General features: G+C 43.6%; 1 protein-coding gene and 1 long non-coding RNA gene across 2 annotated transcripts; both read left to right on the plus strand.

Moving 5' to 3' along the window:
* Positions 1-2333, plus strand: LOC120679923. Its single transcript, XR_005677386.1, has 3 exons — positions 1-754; positions 854-914; positions 2115-2333. It is a non-coding gene; the product is annotated as an uncharacterized LOC120679923 (long non-coding RNA).
* Positions 2334-12666: 10333 nt separating this feature from the next.
* LOC120680154 lies at positions 12667-17704 on the plus strand. The gene is made up of 6 exons (XM_039961775.1): positions 12667-13123; positions 14916-15007; positions 15110-15223; positions 15615-16313; positions 16402-16612; positions 16723-17704. The coding sequence occupies exons 1-6, from the start codon at positions 12745-12747 to the stop codon at positions 17253-17255; spliced, it is 2028 nt and encodes a 675-aa protein (XP_039817709.1). The 5' UTR covers positions 12667-12744; the 3' UTR covers positions 17256-17704.
* The last annotated feature ends 41 nt before the right edge of the window (positions 17705-17745 follow it).

Raw genomic sequence — 17745 nt, forward strand, 5'->3', positions numbered from 1 at the left:
ACGCAGTTGCCTGCCTGGCGCCGCCTCATCTCGTCATCCCCCTCCTCTTCTCCTTTGCGAGACAAGGGGCAGCGCTTCGTGCTGCGGCGGGGCGGCTCCTCGCATGCGGCTGCAGGGCAACATCGCGCGGCAGCGGCGAGGGCGAGATGCAGCACGACGCTTTGTGCTGCGGCAGGCCACGGCCACCGGTGCGCAGCGGGACAGCGCCTCGCGTGCGGCCGCAGGGCGGTATCGCGTGTAGGCGGCGAGATGCGGGCGCGCCTGTGCGCCGGGGCCGCAGCTGCCTCAGGAGTTGAGGGCGCAGCTGGCGCTATCTGGCCGCCGGCCCTCTGCTCGGGCTGGGTTTCGCGTGCGGTCCGCCAGCCGTTACCCGCCGCCGACTTGCGTGCTGCTGCTACCAGCAACGCTAGCTCACCACTGCCTGAGAGAAAGGGGATTGGGTTGCAGCAGCGTTTCTGCTTCGTTTTTTTGTTAAACAGATCTGTTAGACAGAGGACTCTCTCTGTTTCGCTTTCTCTGGCTGGCTTTGTTTATTACTTTTCCAATGCCTGTACTCCACCTCTGTTTGTTTGGTTCGTGATCAATTTTCCTCTCATTGCTGCTGATTTCGTTGTGTGTTTTGCTTAGTTCGGGCATTGATATTTTGTTGTGGTTTCTTTGTATTTCATTTTTTTTATACTGTTGTTTTCTGCAGGTTTATAGATAAGGAGGCTCGAAGTGCAATCGAGTTCAGTTACTTGAGGCAGAGTTTGAGGTATGCACTGTAATTTTTCTTGTGATGTGTTGCCAAATAATGATTTATCTCTCTCCCTTCGTTTGTTTGTTTACTTTTTAATGTCATTGGTTCCAATAGATTTCTTCAGACAGGACAGTGGAAGTGCAATCAAGTTCAATTGCTTACAGGACAGTTTGAGGTATGCAGTGTGGTCTACATTCGTGGAGACCTTAATAATTACTCTTATTTTGACTTTTTATTCAGTTCAGGGCAACTGGAAATTCTCAGTTTTCCCTATTTCTAATTGTTGGGAAAAGTCATAGGCCTTGTAAATTATTTATGATTTCAAATATAGTAATCATATTTACTGTTCTGTGCAATATAATGATATTAGAACCGTATTACTCTTCATCTTAATTTAATTATTTCAAGTCATGTACAATAATTGTTGCAAGTACCTTGCTTTCCTGATCTAATTCAGTGGTATAAATGAATAAATTGAATAGACAAGAATGAAACTTTAGATGTTATTTTAAATTTTAATAATTACATTTGCAAATCACAAGGTGGGTACTTTCCATGGGAGAGACAATCTAAAAAGGGCACAAGAATAAAACTGGTCAATCTAAAAGGCCCTCCGTTCTACCAATAACCGTGTGACAACATTTGGTATGTTTTTAGGAGTTCACTGTCGCTTTCTTGATTTGGAGTAATCAAATAGAGTGTTTGCCTCAATATGTTATAGTGTTACACTAATATGCACAATTAGAGGGAGCTACAAGGTTTAGATTAATGCAGATCATCGTCCCAACATTCAGATAATCTAAAAAGGATATAAGAGCAAGTATTATGAGCCAACGAAGCCGGCTGGGTAGAGTCCACGTAAGAAAAAATGTCCTTGTTGGCAGAAAGAGAAATGAAGAGAGAGACGGAGCGGGCGCTCTACTCTTCGCCCGGCTGTTTCATCGCGCCCGAGAAAAAACACTCGCTCCCAGCCGGGCGTGGGCGTAGAAGCCGCCGCTTTCTTTTCAACTGCCAATCCCATGCGTCTCCCTGCCCTTCCTTTTCCCATTAGCATTAAATGCATGTGTATTTAATACAATTTCTTCCCTTTCCCATTAGCATTAAATGCATGTGTATTTAATACAATTTCTCTCAGCCAATCTAATAGTCAAGTCATTATATGAGCTGGCTGTATCATAGGCTGTATATGACATGGCACTTCTATATATGACATGGCACTTCTATTTAGCCAGCAGCCGGCTGAATTATAAGCCTTGCTCTAAGTGTAATCTTCGGTTACGATTTCATAGATTTAGGTCATATGCACATTAATTTGTGCTGATTTAAAGGGGCTGATTACCTTTAGTTCATAATCATTATATTTCTAATTTCACAGAGAGATGGATGCAGAACCAAGAAAAAAGATGGCAGCTTTTGTGGTTGTGAACCTGGCAGACGAAGGCGGCATCAACAAATTCGTGCAACAAACAGTGGCAATATAACAAAAGGTGTATCGAGTTATACCGTTACGTTATTGATAAAATAACAATAACAACAATGCTATTGAGCAGCCATTTCATATGAATGTATATGCATTATTTAATCAACCGAAAAATTCCATTCAGTAGACATTATCTAAGAAATCCAGGACGCTAACTAAAAGTTCTATCCCTACTAAGGAAAGGCAACGCGCGCATGGGCGCGCACAAATCACTAGTCCTCATGATTGTTGGCGATCACGAGTGGGTGGCGAGCGTCTTGCAGCCGAGGGAAACGCATGTGTAGGGTCGGTGTGAACTGTCAAGGTCGCTTGTACTGCACGAGTGATGGAGTCTTTCTTTTTTCAGCCGCCATCGATGTGGGCATGTTTGTTAGAGCTCCGACTCCTCTAATAACAACTCCGGCTCTAGTTTTTCTAGTGGATCGGTTTTTCTAGTGGAGCTGGTGCCGTTTTACAAAACATTTAGCAAAACGGCTTCTTCGGTTGTTTATAGTGCTGAAAAATATCCATATGACCCTTATATTTTCTATTTTTTATTTTCTTCCTATTCTTTTTATTATCTTCCTCCATCCCATTCACCGTTCGTATCCATTCGGTTGGCTGCTCCCTAGCCTCAGACGGTCAGGCCGCCTTGAGCTGCAACACTGCCTACCGCCCACCTCGGCCTTAGACCTCCGCCAGTTGAGCCTGGCCCCGCCTCCGACGCGAGGCAGGTCCGTGGCGGCACCGACAGCCTCTGGCCTGCTGACGCTCGCAGCAAGCGGCCTCCTCGCCCAGCATCGGCCTCATCATCCGCCTCGCTGGTCGCCCGATGCCCTCCCTAGCTTCTTCCTCCTCTTCCCCGATGGATCCGCTGCCCACAAAGGAGGTGCTCAAGCCCGAGTCGCGGCCAAGAGGACGCGGACCGGCGGTGGAGGTGTCTGCGACTGTCGGGGGCAAAAAAGGAAGCCGAGATGGAGGAGCCGGAGGAGTCGCACGGAGTATGTTTTTTGGCTCCTCCTCCACCAAATCGCTCCAGAGAGCATAAATCACGGATTTCTTTACTGGAGCTGGAACCAGGCATGCATTTGAGAGGGCTCCAGTAGAGAAGCTGGCTTTGGAGCCGCTGCTGGAACCCTGCCAAACAGGACCGTAGTGCAGTAATGCAGCAGGCGATGCACGGACTTCACTCTCGTTTCCCTGTGGTCCCGGGCCGGTTTGTCCGTCCCGGTCCAGTGTATGGATTTATTTTTTGAAAGAAAATCCCAGTGTATGGATGAATCGGCAGTAGGCCGGACACACCACATGGGCGCCATCGCGTAGGGCGTGGACCGGCCTGCTCGGGCGCCCTGGCCGTTTACGCCGCCGATCGAGCATTGCCCGTCTCGAGACGGATGATGGACATGGAGCTCGTTCAATGCACCCTGTGCTCTGCACCTTCTTCTAATGGAGTTGAATCCGTCCCAAATTCGCTCATACTCATATTTCAAAAGTCTTAACTACCACCCGCTCCGACCCACTCGTCGGTCCAATATCCCAACCCGTCCCAACCCGAAGTCACGACGGAAGATGATATACAACTTACACGCCGATCTACTACCATAGCGCCACAATCCGTCTCCATTTTATAGTGTCACCCGTTTCCACCCATCCAATAGTACTCATATTAAAACCCGCTCAAAAACCCATCAAGCCCCGCCCCATTAGCAGGAGTATTGTGCCCTCGTCCTCAGTACTAGACTAGAAGTGGAGGCTCGGGGACGGACGAAAGGGAGGAGAAGCCCGCCGCAACGGATTAGGGATGGCAACGGAATCAGATATGACGTGGGTAAAATAAATATCTGTTGGTGACAATATTCGAAACTCTAAATCATACCTATATCTGTAAAGCCTAGTGAGTAGAATTTTATACTTATACCATATTCACTGGGTATGGATTAGATTTAGGATACCAACGAATATATTAATGATAATATAAATAACATAACATTTGATTTAGAGACTAGCACGATTTGAATTTATCGTCCATACAAGCCAATGCAAAGCATTAGTAAAATAGAGAACTAAACTGTTCATCCTGTACCATTTTTCCTTATTGTCAACATCTATTTTGTACTTTGTATGTAAATAAATACGGTCAATTCTAGATATGTATTTCATCTAAAAATGCAACAATGATGCATTCACTTAACTAAAAATAATAAGTAAAATATCAATGTTATTTTCACATCTATTAATTCAAACAACTTTATTATTAGTCTATAATGTTCATACAATCAACAAAAAATATAGGATATAAAATTTGAGATTGATATAAATTTACTAGATCATTTATAATATTTTGGGTACCCAACGCGGATAAGAATTTTTATCCGTACTTTATCCACGGGTAAAATTTTATACTCGTATCCGTACCACGGATAAAATTTTATGCCGGTATTTTCACCACTCGGATCTGATACCCACGGGTACCTGCAGCGTGGGTAAAATTGACATCCCAGCGCAGTGACTACGAATGGAAACGGATCCGATTCGTATGAAATCGGATTCGGATGGCATTTTTTACCACATTTTAAATCGAATACGAATACGGAATCGGATATTCTCGGATACGAATACAAAACGGGTGCTTCGAATTCGAATCCTAATTCGGATATTGACTTGATATATGAGCTAACGTTTAGCTATTTTCTTTATTAGTAGTTTTAGATTATAAAATAATTATACATGTACAAGATAAAGTATAATAATATAATAAAGATATCTAGTTAAAAATAATTTATTTATCAATAAATATGTTAATAAATAAATACATAAATAAATAAAAATATATTGCAATAAACATATAAATAATTTTATTATATATAAATAAAAATATAGAAGGAATTTTGAGATAAAATAAAAATATTTAAAAGTAAATTTAATATTTTTATATTATATCTTTATTATAAAATTAATATAGGTGGTGAGAAATAAATATAATTTTTAAAATAGTATTTGAATGAAAACGGATACGGATATTGTCGAATACGAATGTGGAATCAGTTAGAGAAAATCAATGCAAATCGGATTCGGATGTATCCACTTTATTATGACATTAAATTTGAATACGAATATTCATATTGATATTTAAACAAATATAAATATCAAATAATTCAGATATCTACAATCCGTTTTCCAAATTTAGCAGTGACACGCCTGCCGCAGGGCTCTCGGCGAAAGGCTGGCCCACGCCCGGTCCTGATTTCAACGCGAGGGAATACGCCAATGCGGTGCGGCCCGGCCCGGCGGCAGCTTCCCGCCAGCCGCCGTCGACCGCTGTTACGTTGCCAGGCCCACTGCACTGCGCTGTGCACTGTACAGCACCTCAAAGTCTCTGCGACTGCGAGCTTGGAGGCCGTCGGATCGGGAGCCGGACGTCCGGGATGAACCAGAGGGGCGATGCTTCAATACGTCACGTGCGGCGCGGTGAACCTGCCCACCCAGTCAACCAAACGAACCCTCGCGGCGTCGCGCTCTCTCGCAGCCCCCGAGAGGAAAGACTGGAAGAGCCGGGTCAGACCGGACCGGACCGGAGGCATCCATCCCCACACTGCACCTCGCTCGCTCCTCCCGCCGGCCCCACCGCGTCGCACCCTCCCCCACCGCCTCCTCTACCGGCGCGCCACCTGACGAGAGGGCCCAGGGATCTCGAGGCCCACCTGGCGGTGTCCCTCAGCGACTGAGGCGCGCGTGGAAACGGGACGGGGCAGCGTTAAATTGTTTTGTGAGGATGGGATGGGATGGGAAGGCGGTGGGCGGCCGGGGGTGGGTGAGCTGGATCCAGCTACGACGGCGGCGACTTTGTCGCCGGGTGGTGTGATGATTACGACGCCGGCCGGGCCGGGCCGGGCCGAGCAGAGCGCGCCCCGCCCCCTTTTTCCTCTCGTCGTGCGGGCATTTTGCGTTTACATTTTATTTATATAATTCTAAAATCGAAATGGTTTTTACGCTTTTGCCCCGTCCCCGAGTGCGCACGGTCCGCCCATCCGGCCGGCCGGCGGGCGGGCGGGCGGGCGGAGCGGGATTCCCTGCGCTGTGCAACTTTGCTTCGAAGGTGTGGTGAGCCCGCGGCTGTAACTTGGTAGCAGACTGTGAGTCTGTGACAACCAACGGCTAAAAATGGCAGCAGGGGCCGTGGATTCCACTCCACGCGTAGACGATCTACTTCATGCACTTCGCAAAAAAGAAAAATAATCGCTCTGCTTATTGCCGGCGTGAAGGTGAGGCGAATCGGGTGATCGTGCCACGCCGCTAACTCGCGTGGTAGTATGATTTTTTTAAAACTAATGATGGCTGTCATCGCGTGACATCGTCACCTGTGTATCCGGAGCAATTCGGACACGATGAAACTGTGCAGGTGCAGCGGATCTTTGCGGATTTGCTTGTGATTCCCTTTTGGCATCAAATGCAAGGTGATGTCGAGCGAGCAATAGTTTACCGCTTGTTCCACTGTGACTGCGAGCGGGACCGGCCTGCCAGATTGGGTTCAAAAAAAAACTAGAACGAACTCGTCTCAATTCTTATTCAGCAGAAAATCGACCGTTAGATTTTTGAGAAATCTATCAAGTTCCAGCCTCTCTAGTCGGTGCTACTATACTCACGCTCTGTTCGCTTGGCTGTGGCTGGTAGCTGATGTTGATTTATTATGAAAAAAAATATTGTTGACTGACTAATGATTAGTGCTGATTTGGTGTGAAAGAAAAATATTGCTGGCTTGGTGACTGACAAGCTAAGTAAACATAGTAGATTTTGGTTGTCACCGATCGGTATTGATGGGTTCGAGCTTGTTTGCCCCTTTCATTTCCTTCTTCCAGTTCTTCTTCCATGCTGCTCTCCCAACTGTTCTTCTTTATCCAAGGTACATACGTAGGGGTGGTAATATATGATAGTTCTAATGATCTTCACAATCCTACTTAGTTCTTATATATTCTAAGCTCAAAATTATACTCATTCTGTTTTAAAATATATATTTTTTTCAATTTTTTTAGATTCATAGATTATGCTATTCACTTAGATATCCATTACATCTAGATATATCGTAAATGTTGAATCTAAAAAGCCAAAACGATCTACATTTTAAAATAAAAAAATAAAATTAGAACCGATGCTTCTTAGAGTTCAACCTTTAAATTATCTAGATTAAATTTTAAAGTGTTTTACCACCTCTATCATGCCGGAGCACCGCACAAAACAATATCGATTAGTTCATCACTTACCTAGTTACCTATAAGGCTACATGCATAGTTTGTCCACAAGCCATCCTCCGCCAGTCGCCGCACTAGCCAGCCGAGACAACACACTGCTGACGCACCTACTAACTACCATTAATACTAGAGCGGGCCGTGCCATTTTTTGGTGGGCCGCAGCACGATCATTTGGCACGCCCAAAGCACAGCACGGCACGAAATATTTTGGGCCGTGCCGGCACGACACGAACACGAGGGTCGTGTCGTGCCTAGAATTTCAGCACGACGGGCTATATGGCACGACCCGCATTTTGGGCCGTGTTTGGGCCGGCACGGCACGAAAACAGCCCATCGGACATTACGTAGCCCCTTGTTTTATTATGATAGTTAATCTTCCTTTCTAATTAACAATAATCATGAAATAAAATATTATTCATTCAAGAAAATTATGTAATTTTCATACCATGGATAGTTTATGTGTTTTCTAATTGCAATAATAATATTTCTATATCGATGCATATAAATCCAATTGCAAATATCCGGAGGGCCGTGCTTGGTCCGGCACGGCACGAAGGCGTGCCGGCGTGCCATGGACCGTGTGTTGAGCTTGATAATAGACTTATGTGCCGATCATGCCTAAAAATCTAAACCTGACACGACACGAGGTACGAAAGGGCCGGGCCGGGCCGGGCCGGCACGGCACGGCCCAAGTCCCGGCTCTAATTACTACCACTATCCTAAATACCATGTTTCTATATATACCAATTGGACTCCGATAGCCCCCTCCACTACCCTTACCTATATCCGGTAACGATGATTGTAGCTCCATTGAATGAAAAACGGATCACCCAACAGGTGAGCATAGCAATCAAATGATGGGGAAATAAAGCTGAAATGTCGAGTGATGAGTGATAATCGTAATGTGAGTTTATGGCCTGAAATCAGCAGAGTGATTGTAAGTATGACCCACACACGTGCCAATCACACCACGTATGTACTCGATATATCATCCAACCACTCAATACATGATTAACGAAAAACACCTACTCCCCCGTCCCATAAAACAAGTCATCATAGGAATTCTATGTCAAATTAATAAGAAGGTAAAATGACCATGTTTGCCCCTATATATTATCCATATTTGGCACTAATTGATTCTTGCATGCACATGCACTTTCTAAATATAGTAGGGTGATTTGTTTTTTAGGATAAATTTTGAATCTCAGGATGACTAGTATTTTGGGACGGAGGGAGTAGAGTGTTCTATTAGAGCATCTTCTTGTACTCTACAGATTTTCTCTCTCCACCACTAAATTAATATTTTTTATGTTTCTAGTAGCTAGTGCTATAGCAGATTAATCTAAGAATAGGATAGAGGGAAAAATTCCCCTATATTTGAGCAAGAGGGAAGCATGTTTTGGTAATTAGTAAAAAAATTTGGTATTAGCGATGAAATTGTTAATCTACTGGAGCACTTTCCATTAATAAAAAATATTTTAAAATTTTTGGATGAGTAATCCGCTGTAGATACTCTTTGCTTATGTCATGGAACCCTTATTGTTTCCGTCTCCTCATGCATGTTAGTCTATATTTATACTATAAAAGTTGAAACAATTGAAAACGTTTCTCACCAAGATTAGGCTCACCGTACCCCTTACAAAGGCTCCACTTGTCAGGCCAAAAGGCTTGACCAAAGGGAGGGGGAGATTGATTTCGTCAATATTTTCCACCAAAATTCTATTACTTTTTACACCAACAATTTTCTATACACACCTTTTGTACACACATATTACTTTCCTTTTCACACACATTAACCCATAATTCACATCATTTTTTCTTTTGAAATGATAATAATTGACATCATTGTTTATGGAAGAAAAAGAAAGACGTGTGTTAACTCATAATTGACATCATTGTTTATGGAAGAAAAAAAAGATGTATATTATTTTTAGAAGAAAAATAAATGGCATTGTTGTTTGATGGTTTTGGAAGGATATTAATTGATATCATTGTTTTAGGAAGGAAAAGAAAGATGTGTATTGTTTTTGGAAAGAAAATAAATAACGTCATTGCTTGATGGAAGAAAAAATTAAATACGTGCCACAGGCACGTACATCTTCCCTAGTTCGTTAAACATCTCATCTTCCGTTTTCTTTATCCATGTCTTTCCTTTCTCTTCTCCACACATTACCCCTCTCATGAATCAGTGGAGGATTGGGACCTTTATTGTTTTGGTCTCCTGATGCATGTTAGTTCGTTAAACATTTCATCTTCCATTTTCTTTTTCCATGTCTTTCCTTTCTCTTCTCCACAAATTACCATTCTCATGAATCAGTGGAAGATTGGGACCTGATTGAGTTTGCTGAAACATATATTAACCTCATTGGAGTCCTATGAACAGAGGGTAAACATGGAGCACCCATCCTATCATTCTCTCTCTCATCCTAATATGAGGTTGAGACTGCATTTTCAAATCAAGGGCATAGTCAAGGTCAACGGAGTGCTCGCAAAACCGCCACTAGATTTTTACGAAGTAGTTCTTTCGCTCTAAACATTTGTTGGCATTATTTTGTTTCCGTTTTTTTCCTTGCACAATGCAAAGGAATTAGAGCGTGAATAGAAAACGGAATTGATGAAAAGGTGAAATGTTCTAAAGTGGAGGTGACCAAGGTCCTATCATCTCGTACTTTTTGCATTTTGGTTCTTTCTATAATACAATTTTATATTTAGGCTTCTGGAAAAATAAATTACGTTTTTGGGGTCGGCACTGTGACCTATGGCGCCGATCTCGGCGCCGAAGCTTTACCCTTTATATTTTTGGCATGCGAAATATATAAGTAGAACTGTTCCAGGGAAGATCAAAATTGCGTGCTCTACCTCAAATGGTGAAGGCGTTGAGCTCCATCCTGGAGCATCTAGGTTTCAACCTTTGGCTATGCAAAATATTTTTTGCATTTATTTAACTGCAAAGGAATTAAGCACAAAAAGTAGAAAAAATACCCGCAGAACTAGGACTTGAACCAGGGTTCAGTTTTCGTAAGTTTGCCGGAGCAATTTTACTTATATTAATTCATAAGCCATTTTTTCGATAAGGGTTGGCGTCAAAATCTACGGCGCCGACGTGGTGCCACGTTGCCTCCACGTCGATTACCATGCAGAATTGGGGCAAAACTCGCCGCCATGAGTTATGCTGCTGAGACGTGTCACCTCGACGTCGACCCTCTGAGTTCAAAAATGCAATTTGTTTGTTCAGAAGTCTAAATATGAAAAAATTATAAAAAGACCAAAGTACGGTAAATCATCCTTCATGTGAGAAGATGAAATGTTTCGAGCTTGAAGGTGGCCATGGCTCGAGGCCTTGCTATCCTTCAAACCATTTTGGTGAAGCCAAGCTGGCATGTATGTCGATGAATTGGAGCACAATATTGCAAAATGTGGACACTGCAATTCTCTAGTAATCACATTAGATATCTGTTGGGGGTGGTGTTTGTAGATTGCACGTGCATGTTTATTGTGATTTTATTCGGTTTATTTGTTGCAACTTATAGATTTAAATTGCTTTTTTCACTAGTATCCCAATCTTTTTCATAATTTCCTTTTCAACTAATCGGATGAATTAGATATTTTTTAAGCTAGCTTTTGCTCTCCAGCTGTTCTAAAATATTGCTAGAGATGTCGTGCTATATTTAAATATTCAATCCATAAATGATAACCTTTGTGATAACTCTATACTTAGTTATCACATATAATCTTTGATAACCTTTGGAACTATAAGCCGTTTTGTAGCGATAGTGTCAGAAGACTTTCGTCTATAAGAACTTGATGGGAAGAGGCAGGCAACCTCCCCGCTTTGAATTACTCGCCGAAGGAAGCAGGGCTTGATCCTGATCCCGTCACCTAGGTCTTGTTTAGTTGCCGGTGTAAAATTTTTGAACTGTAATCTTTGCACATTTAAAGTATTAAATATAGACTAATCACAAAACTAATTATAGAACTCGTGTGTAAACTACGAGAAAAATTTATTAAGACTAATTAATTCATCATTAGCACATCTGTACTGTAGCATTTTAGTGTATCGCAATTTATTTTTTATTTTATCTAGATTTAATACTTCATACATGTAAGATTCTCTTTCAGTGTGATAGTTTTGGAATTTTGAATTTTGCAACTAAACAAGATCCTAGCTGAGAAAATGAGAGTGAACTCCACTAGCCAACAGCCCGCGAAAGCACTACAGAAGACTTTCATCTATGTCACATCCCAACTAAGCATATGCACATGTGTGGATGACACATAATGTCATAATGTGTAACTTTTAGTAGACTCGATTCAAGTGATCGCATGGGGGACAAATGATAAAAGTCTTCAGGGTAGTTCTTAAAAAAAAGTCTTCATGGTGTACAAAGATTGTCAAAACGCATAAAACGTTGCATAGATGCAGAGATTTTTGTCGCAAATGGAAAAAGGTTTATTGGGATTTGCGTTATGTTTTGGTTATATATAAACTTCAATCTTCAAAGAGTTAGTATTCAAATGTAGCTCGAATAGTTACATGCCAAATCTTTTGATCTCCAACTCCAAGGAAACCGATACAACAATCTTCTAAGGACTCATCTATAATTCAAGTTGCCGAATGGTAAACTCTAGAAATTTGTTCGTAGTGTTTGTACCTTGCAAACTACAGTACATGGGACAGATTTATTATACCTGGATCACTTTTAATCATAGGTACTTTTTTGACAAGGTAATTGTAATACTTGACATTTTATTACACAAAAGATTTAATTAATAGTTTTTTTTCAAAAAGGGTAATTGTGCTTTTGTAACAATCTTTGCTGATAAGATTTAGGTTATATCAGGTTTCAATGCATTCACCTCAAGTTCTCAACCCCAAGCCAAAGATACAGCCTGATAGTTCGGTTCGGTTGTCAGGATAAAACAGGCAAATCCGAAGTCAAAGCCCCTCGTTTTCATGCAAAATGCAAAGAAAATTGAAGCAACCCCAAACCGAACTACTCAGTTTACGAATTATCCAAAAGTTCGAGCCCCTTTCCGCAAAAAACAACCTTTGATCCAAAATTTTTCACTTACTAAACACCCCCTAAAAAACTTTCCCGTTCAGAGTCGCTGCGTTTTCCTTCCCTCCCCCCGAATAAGACCAAATCCCTCCCCGTCCTCGCCCTTCCCCACCCCGCATTATTCTCTCCCCCAAATCTGACCCCCCCCCCTCGTGCGAGGTCTCCTCACCCCGACGCGACGCGATACGCACCACACGCGAGCTCTCTCTCGGTTAGGGTTCCGCGGCGGCGGCGGCGGCCATGGACGACGCGGCGGCGGCGGCGGCGGCGGGCCTGGTGTCGGCGAGGGGGCGGTGGACGCAGTGGGAGGAGGTGGTGGTGTCCAGCGACCGCGGCCGGCGCCTCGTGCACTACTACCTCCGCGGCGAGGGCGGCGCGAGGGAGCTGGCGGTGGCGGGCCGGGAGCGGAGCCCGCGGCACATGTCGTACGCCGTGCAGGGGCGGTTCCTGCGCGCGCTCGCAGCCGCCGCTGGGGCGGTCGCGGTGGCGCCGTCGCCGTCGCCGTCGCGGTCGCCCCCGGCGGCTGGGTCGGGTTCGGCGGCGGGGGCGGAAGGCGGCGCCCCGAGGAGGTGGCGGTCCAGGCGGGAGGTCGTGGATTGGCTGTCCTCACTCGTTTCCGGTAAGATACCACTTCCCTCCCGGGCTGTGATTTTGGCCGATTTGGCGGTGAACTCAGGTGATTCAGTGCGGGTCTCACCTGTTTTTGGCTCGATTTGGTCCTGCGGAAGGGAGGAGGCTTTTGCCCGTTGCGTTTTGCGTTGAAATTTCGCGCGTTTTGCCCGTTTTTGTTCGGATTCCAGGCGCAGAGACGCGGTTCTTGTGTTTCTGCCCGCTTCTCCGCCTGTTGGGATGTGTTTCGTACCGTGAATGTTGAGTTCTTGAGTTTCGTCGGCCTATTTTTGTGGAGGGCCACGTCTAGGACCCCTGGCTCGCCGTCCGTTGATTTGTTCGTTTGGATTTGGACGCGTCTCTAGTTTCTGCGCCTCGACGACTCTGCGTCTCTTCTGGCTATTTTGCCCGTTCTGCCGGACGAAGGAGGAACGCTTTGCAATCTTCTGCTGTGCTGAGCGGATCTGCGGTTCTATGCGACGGATGTCTGTACGAGGTTAGGTTCTAGGTTGAGGAACGCGGATGGTTTATATCCGCTTCCATTTTCCGCTGTCTAGCTGATTTGGGCAAGGAAAACCGTCGTCTTCCTCGTATTTTTGCTCTTGATTGAGTTGTGGCTAGGCAAAGCAGGGGCTTTACTTTCATTTCCTGCTGTCTGGCCTTATTTGGCAAGAAGAGATGCCTTCTTACTCGTATTTTTTCATTCGGCTGTTGGGGATTCTGAAATAGCGGCGGCTAGGGAACACGGATGCTTTACGTGCATTTCCTGCTGTGTCTAGCCTGATTTGGCAAGGAAAGCCGCCATCTTCCTCGTACCTCTCCATTCTGCTGTTGTGGGATTCCGAGATAGCAACTTGCTTTCGTCTCTTGTTATTTCTGGCCAAGTTGCCATTCTTGTCTTGGTTTGAATTGATTGCTTTCTAATTTTATTTGGAAGAGGGAAGATCTACTCAATTTCTGTACTCCACTGCGATCTTTATGTTTCACCAATCTTGCTTTGCTACCGAGGTACTAGTGCGCTTCAATCTTCTTGGAAATCCAGGACTATATATTTTTCGTCTTGTAATGTTGGAATTTCCGTGTGTTTCCTTAGCTATCGGTAACTTTCTGTTTAGTCGAAGCGGAATTGGTTGCTTTTGGGTTCTTCCTAGAAGTGAATATGATCTCGCACGGTATGTTCAGTGATTTGCCTGTGAAACTCACACCTTCTCCTTTTCCATAGGATTATGGAGAATACAGGTGTGATCCAGTGGAAGCAGCTGCTGGCTTCCTTTGGTCCAATTGCTTAACCTTGGCATTTGGGAATAGCGATAAACGAAGCAGCAGCATGAATGTAAACTCAATCAGGTGCCGCTTTGATCTTTCTTCGTATGGCCTCCCCTGAGCCATCTATGCAACCAATCCATAATTCCATATAACATGTACTTAACTACACCCCTAACGTTCCTGCAAAAAAGCTCTCCATTTCTCTGAAAAGCAACAAATTGTAGGTGAAAATGATGTGTGGATTTGGGCTATGTTTTTATAGAATGAAGTGTTGTCTTGCAATTGTACAAAGGATTTGGATTATCCCTGACTGAGAAGTTTCTCACAAGTAAATGCGATTTCCACGTTTTGTTCTGTTTGATGTGGTAATTTGTGCTTCTCATCGTTCGTTCTTTCCCTTCTTCGGTTCCATCCTTATTATTCTTTGTTTTGTTTACTGTGCTGCCTTCGCCTTGGTGCAGAGTTTCTCCATTATATTGTGGTTTCAATTGAAGTCTTTCTTGGTGATTTTCTTATTGTGAATGCTGAATTTGCAGGTTGCAATTTTGGTTATTCAACGTCTAATAGATGGAATGGAAATTCGTACGAGGACAATGATATTAACCGAACTCAAGTTACTGTTTCGAAGGTATCAAAATGTTTTGGAATAAAATATCTTGCCTTTCTTTTGTCTGGGAACCATCATTAGCAATTTTCTCTCTCTAATGCATTTTCTTTTACGCCTCTTCAGGATGTTTCTTCTAGGGAAATTTCGAAAGATTTCACATGGCTGGGTTCTGCTTGGTATTGCCAACAACGTTTGAAGCACTACAAATCTTTCTGCCGTAGGGGAATCACCATCTCGGTATGCCCACTCACTGTTAATTTTCATGATCTTTCTTTTATCCCTTGAGTATGTCACCTCTGCTCTTTGCTCTTCGTCAAGTATAACAATTACACTTCTAACCTTTCCTGAAAGTCAGACATAAAACTGACTCCTTGGAAAAAAATGCCAGTCCTGATTATTATATGGACAGTTCTGTTAGATAGAAATGGATAGATTTTGTTGAAGATATGCTTCTTTTACTTGTGACAAATGGTTTTATTCTTCTAATTATTCTTATGGGATGATATTAGGGAACCTTTTGGCATTATAGAAAGTTGAAAGTAGACGGAGATCTGGCATTGATATTTGTTCATGTAACTTCATCCTTTAAGTCTGAACTTTAGTTGATATATTCCTGCTATACTTATAGGTGCATAGTTTTGTATACATCATGAGTGAAGAGATGAAGAGACTTATTGCTTATGTGGAAGATCTCTACGAGGATACAAATTCATACAACATGGTCAAGGTGCGATGGTTCGACAAAGTTGATGAGGTTGGTGCTCCGTTGCCCATGGATGTAGATGACAGAGAGATTTTCCTTTCTCTTGGTCGTCAAGATCTCAATGTAGAATGCATTGATGGAATGGCTGCAGTCCTGAGCTCTCATCACTACGAGAAGTTCAAGACTAGTACCAGATACAGCTTGTGGCAACCTTATTTTTGCCGCCGGCAGATTGATGACGATGAAATCAAGCCTTTTGACATCACACAACTTCAAGGGTACTGGAGCCAGGAAGTACTTAGGACCATGTTCAATGCAACATCCTCTCTGAAGGTTTGTTTCAAGGTCCCCAAATTTGGGCCCAGCCCAGATGGAGGGCTGAAAAGGAAGCGCGGTGCATTCAATGATGATACGAATCCACAGAAGTTCCTTTGTTCTGGTGCTTCTACATCTAGTTTTTTGGGTGACAAACACTTGTATCCTGGTCGCCACGTGGAAGTTCTATCTCAAGATAGTGGTATAAGGGGATGTTGGTTTAGATGCTTGATCCTGAAGAGGCATAATGATAAAATCAAGGTGCGCTACCTAGATCTTGAGGATGCGGATGAGACTGGAAATTTGGAGGTGTGTTATGTTCAATTCTCTACAACTTTATTTACTCATTCATGCAATGAACTTTTGAACTGAATTTTGAGCTAATTTGACTCTGCAGGAGTGGGTTATGCTAACAAGAGTTGCTAAACCTGATCACCTTGGCATACGTTTCCTTGGAAGGCCAATGGTTCGCCCACAACATGTGGAAAAATGCAAGGGCTCTTGCTTTGATATTGGAGCCATTGTTGATGTGTGGTGGCATGGTGGTTGGTGGGAGGGAATTGTGTTGCGGCAGGGAGATAATGGGCGTCTGCAAGTTTATTTTCCAGGTAACGTCTCCCAATGGTTATGGACATTCTTTATTCCGCATAAACATTAGTAGCACAACTTTAGCATATTGAGGCCTAGTAGCTTACATTTTGTATGTTATGTACCACAGGAGAAAAGCAAGTAGCTGAATTTGTCCAGGATGAGCTGAGGCATTCCCTTGAGTGGGTTGGTAACAAATGGAATCCTTTGAAGGGAAGAAAAGACATCGCAAGCAAACTGACCTCCGCTGCAGACTCTGAAAGTGAAGATTTGATTCAGAAACAAATTCCACTAGACTTCAATACGTCGCCAAAACCAGAAACAACACAACAGGAGGGCCTTAGATTGGATGAGAGGCGTGATGAAAAATCTTCCATCAGCAAGATATCATGTGATAATAAACGTGTCTTCGCTGACCTTACAAATGTTTTGAAGCATGATAACTTGAGGTGGAGGCCAAGGAAGCGCAGTAGAAGATCTGGCTCAAGAAGGCAGTCAGACACTAGCAGCGGAAGCAGCAGTGGAGACATGGACTCTTCCAGCCCTAGTGGAAGTTCTGGTCAGCTTAATTCAGTGCCTGACGAGGAGACATGCAAGAGCAGCGGAGAGCAGCGCTTTATGTGTGTGCCTGTGCAGGTTCCCAATCTTGTGATGTCCAGATGAAATCTAACTCACACTGTTTGAAGGCTAACATGTTATGCTTCTTCCTTTCTGGAGTTACCCCAGCCTCGGCGAGATGTGGTTTTGTGCATCCCCAGGTTACCTTGCCACCCAGATCCAGGTTTCTGGAGTTTTGAAGGCTCGTCTGTTCTGATCAATTATATGTGAAGATGTCACCAAAGGACCAGTATACAGCTTGTATGTATGACTGACCTAGATAAGTTTTTCCTGTTCTCTATTATTTTCTAGGGGTGATAGGGGCTTTGTTAACGTCATGCAATAGCTGAGTTTTGATTCCAGTTTTAGAGCTTTCAGTTTTTGACAACCCTAGCCTTTGCTGCTAAATTTGCTCTTCCAGTCTTGTAGCTGTGGTGCTTCTCACATAATGTTGTGGTTCTGAATCCTGTACTGTACTGAAAGAAATATCACAAAATGGTTCGGTTCTGTTTTTACCTGTTTGGGTACTTGTTGAATACTTGAATTCTGTTGTCAC

This window comes from Panicum virgatum, chromosome 6N, assembly GCF_016808335.1.
Source record: "Panicum virgatum strain AP13 chromosome 6N, P.virgatum_v5, whole genome shotgun sequence".
NCBI lineage: Eukaryota > Viridiplantae > Streptophyta > Magnoliopsida > Poales > Poaceae > Panicum > Panicum virgatum.

Coding starts and splice junctions, on each gene's coding strand:
- LOC120680154 (XM_039961775.1), top strand. CDS start 12,745: ATGGACGACGCGGCGGCGGCGGCGGCGGCGGGCCTGGTGTCGGCGAGG. Junction 13,124..14,915: donor GCTGTCCTCACTCGTTTCCG/GTAAGATACCAC, acceptor CTGAATTTGCAG/GTTGCAATTTTGGTTATTCA. Junction 15,008..15,109: donor CTCAAGTTACTGTTTCGAAG/GTATCAAAATGT, acceptor ACGCCTCTTCAG/GATGTTTCTTCTAGGGAAAT.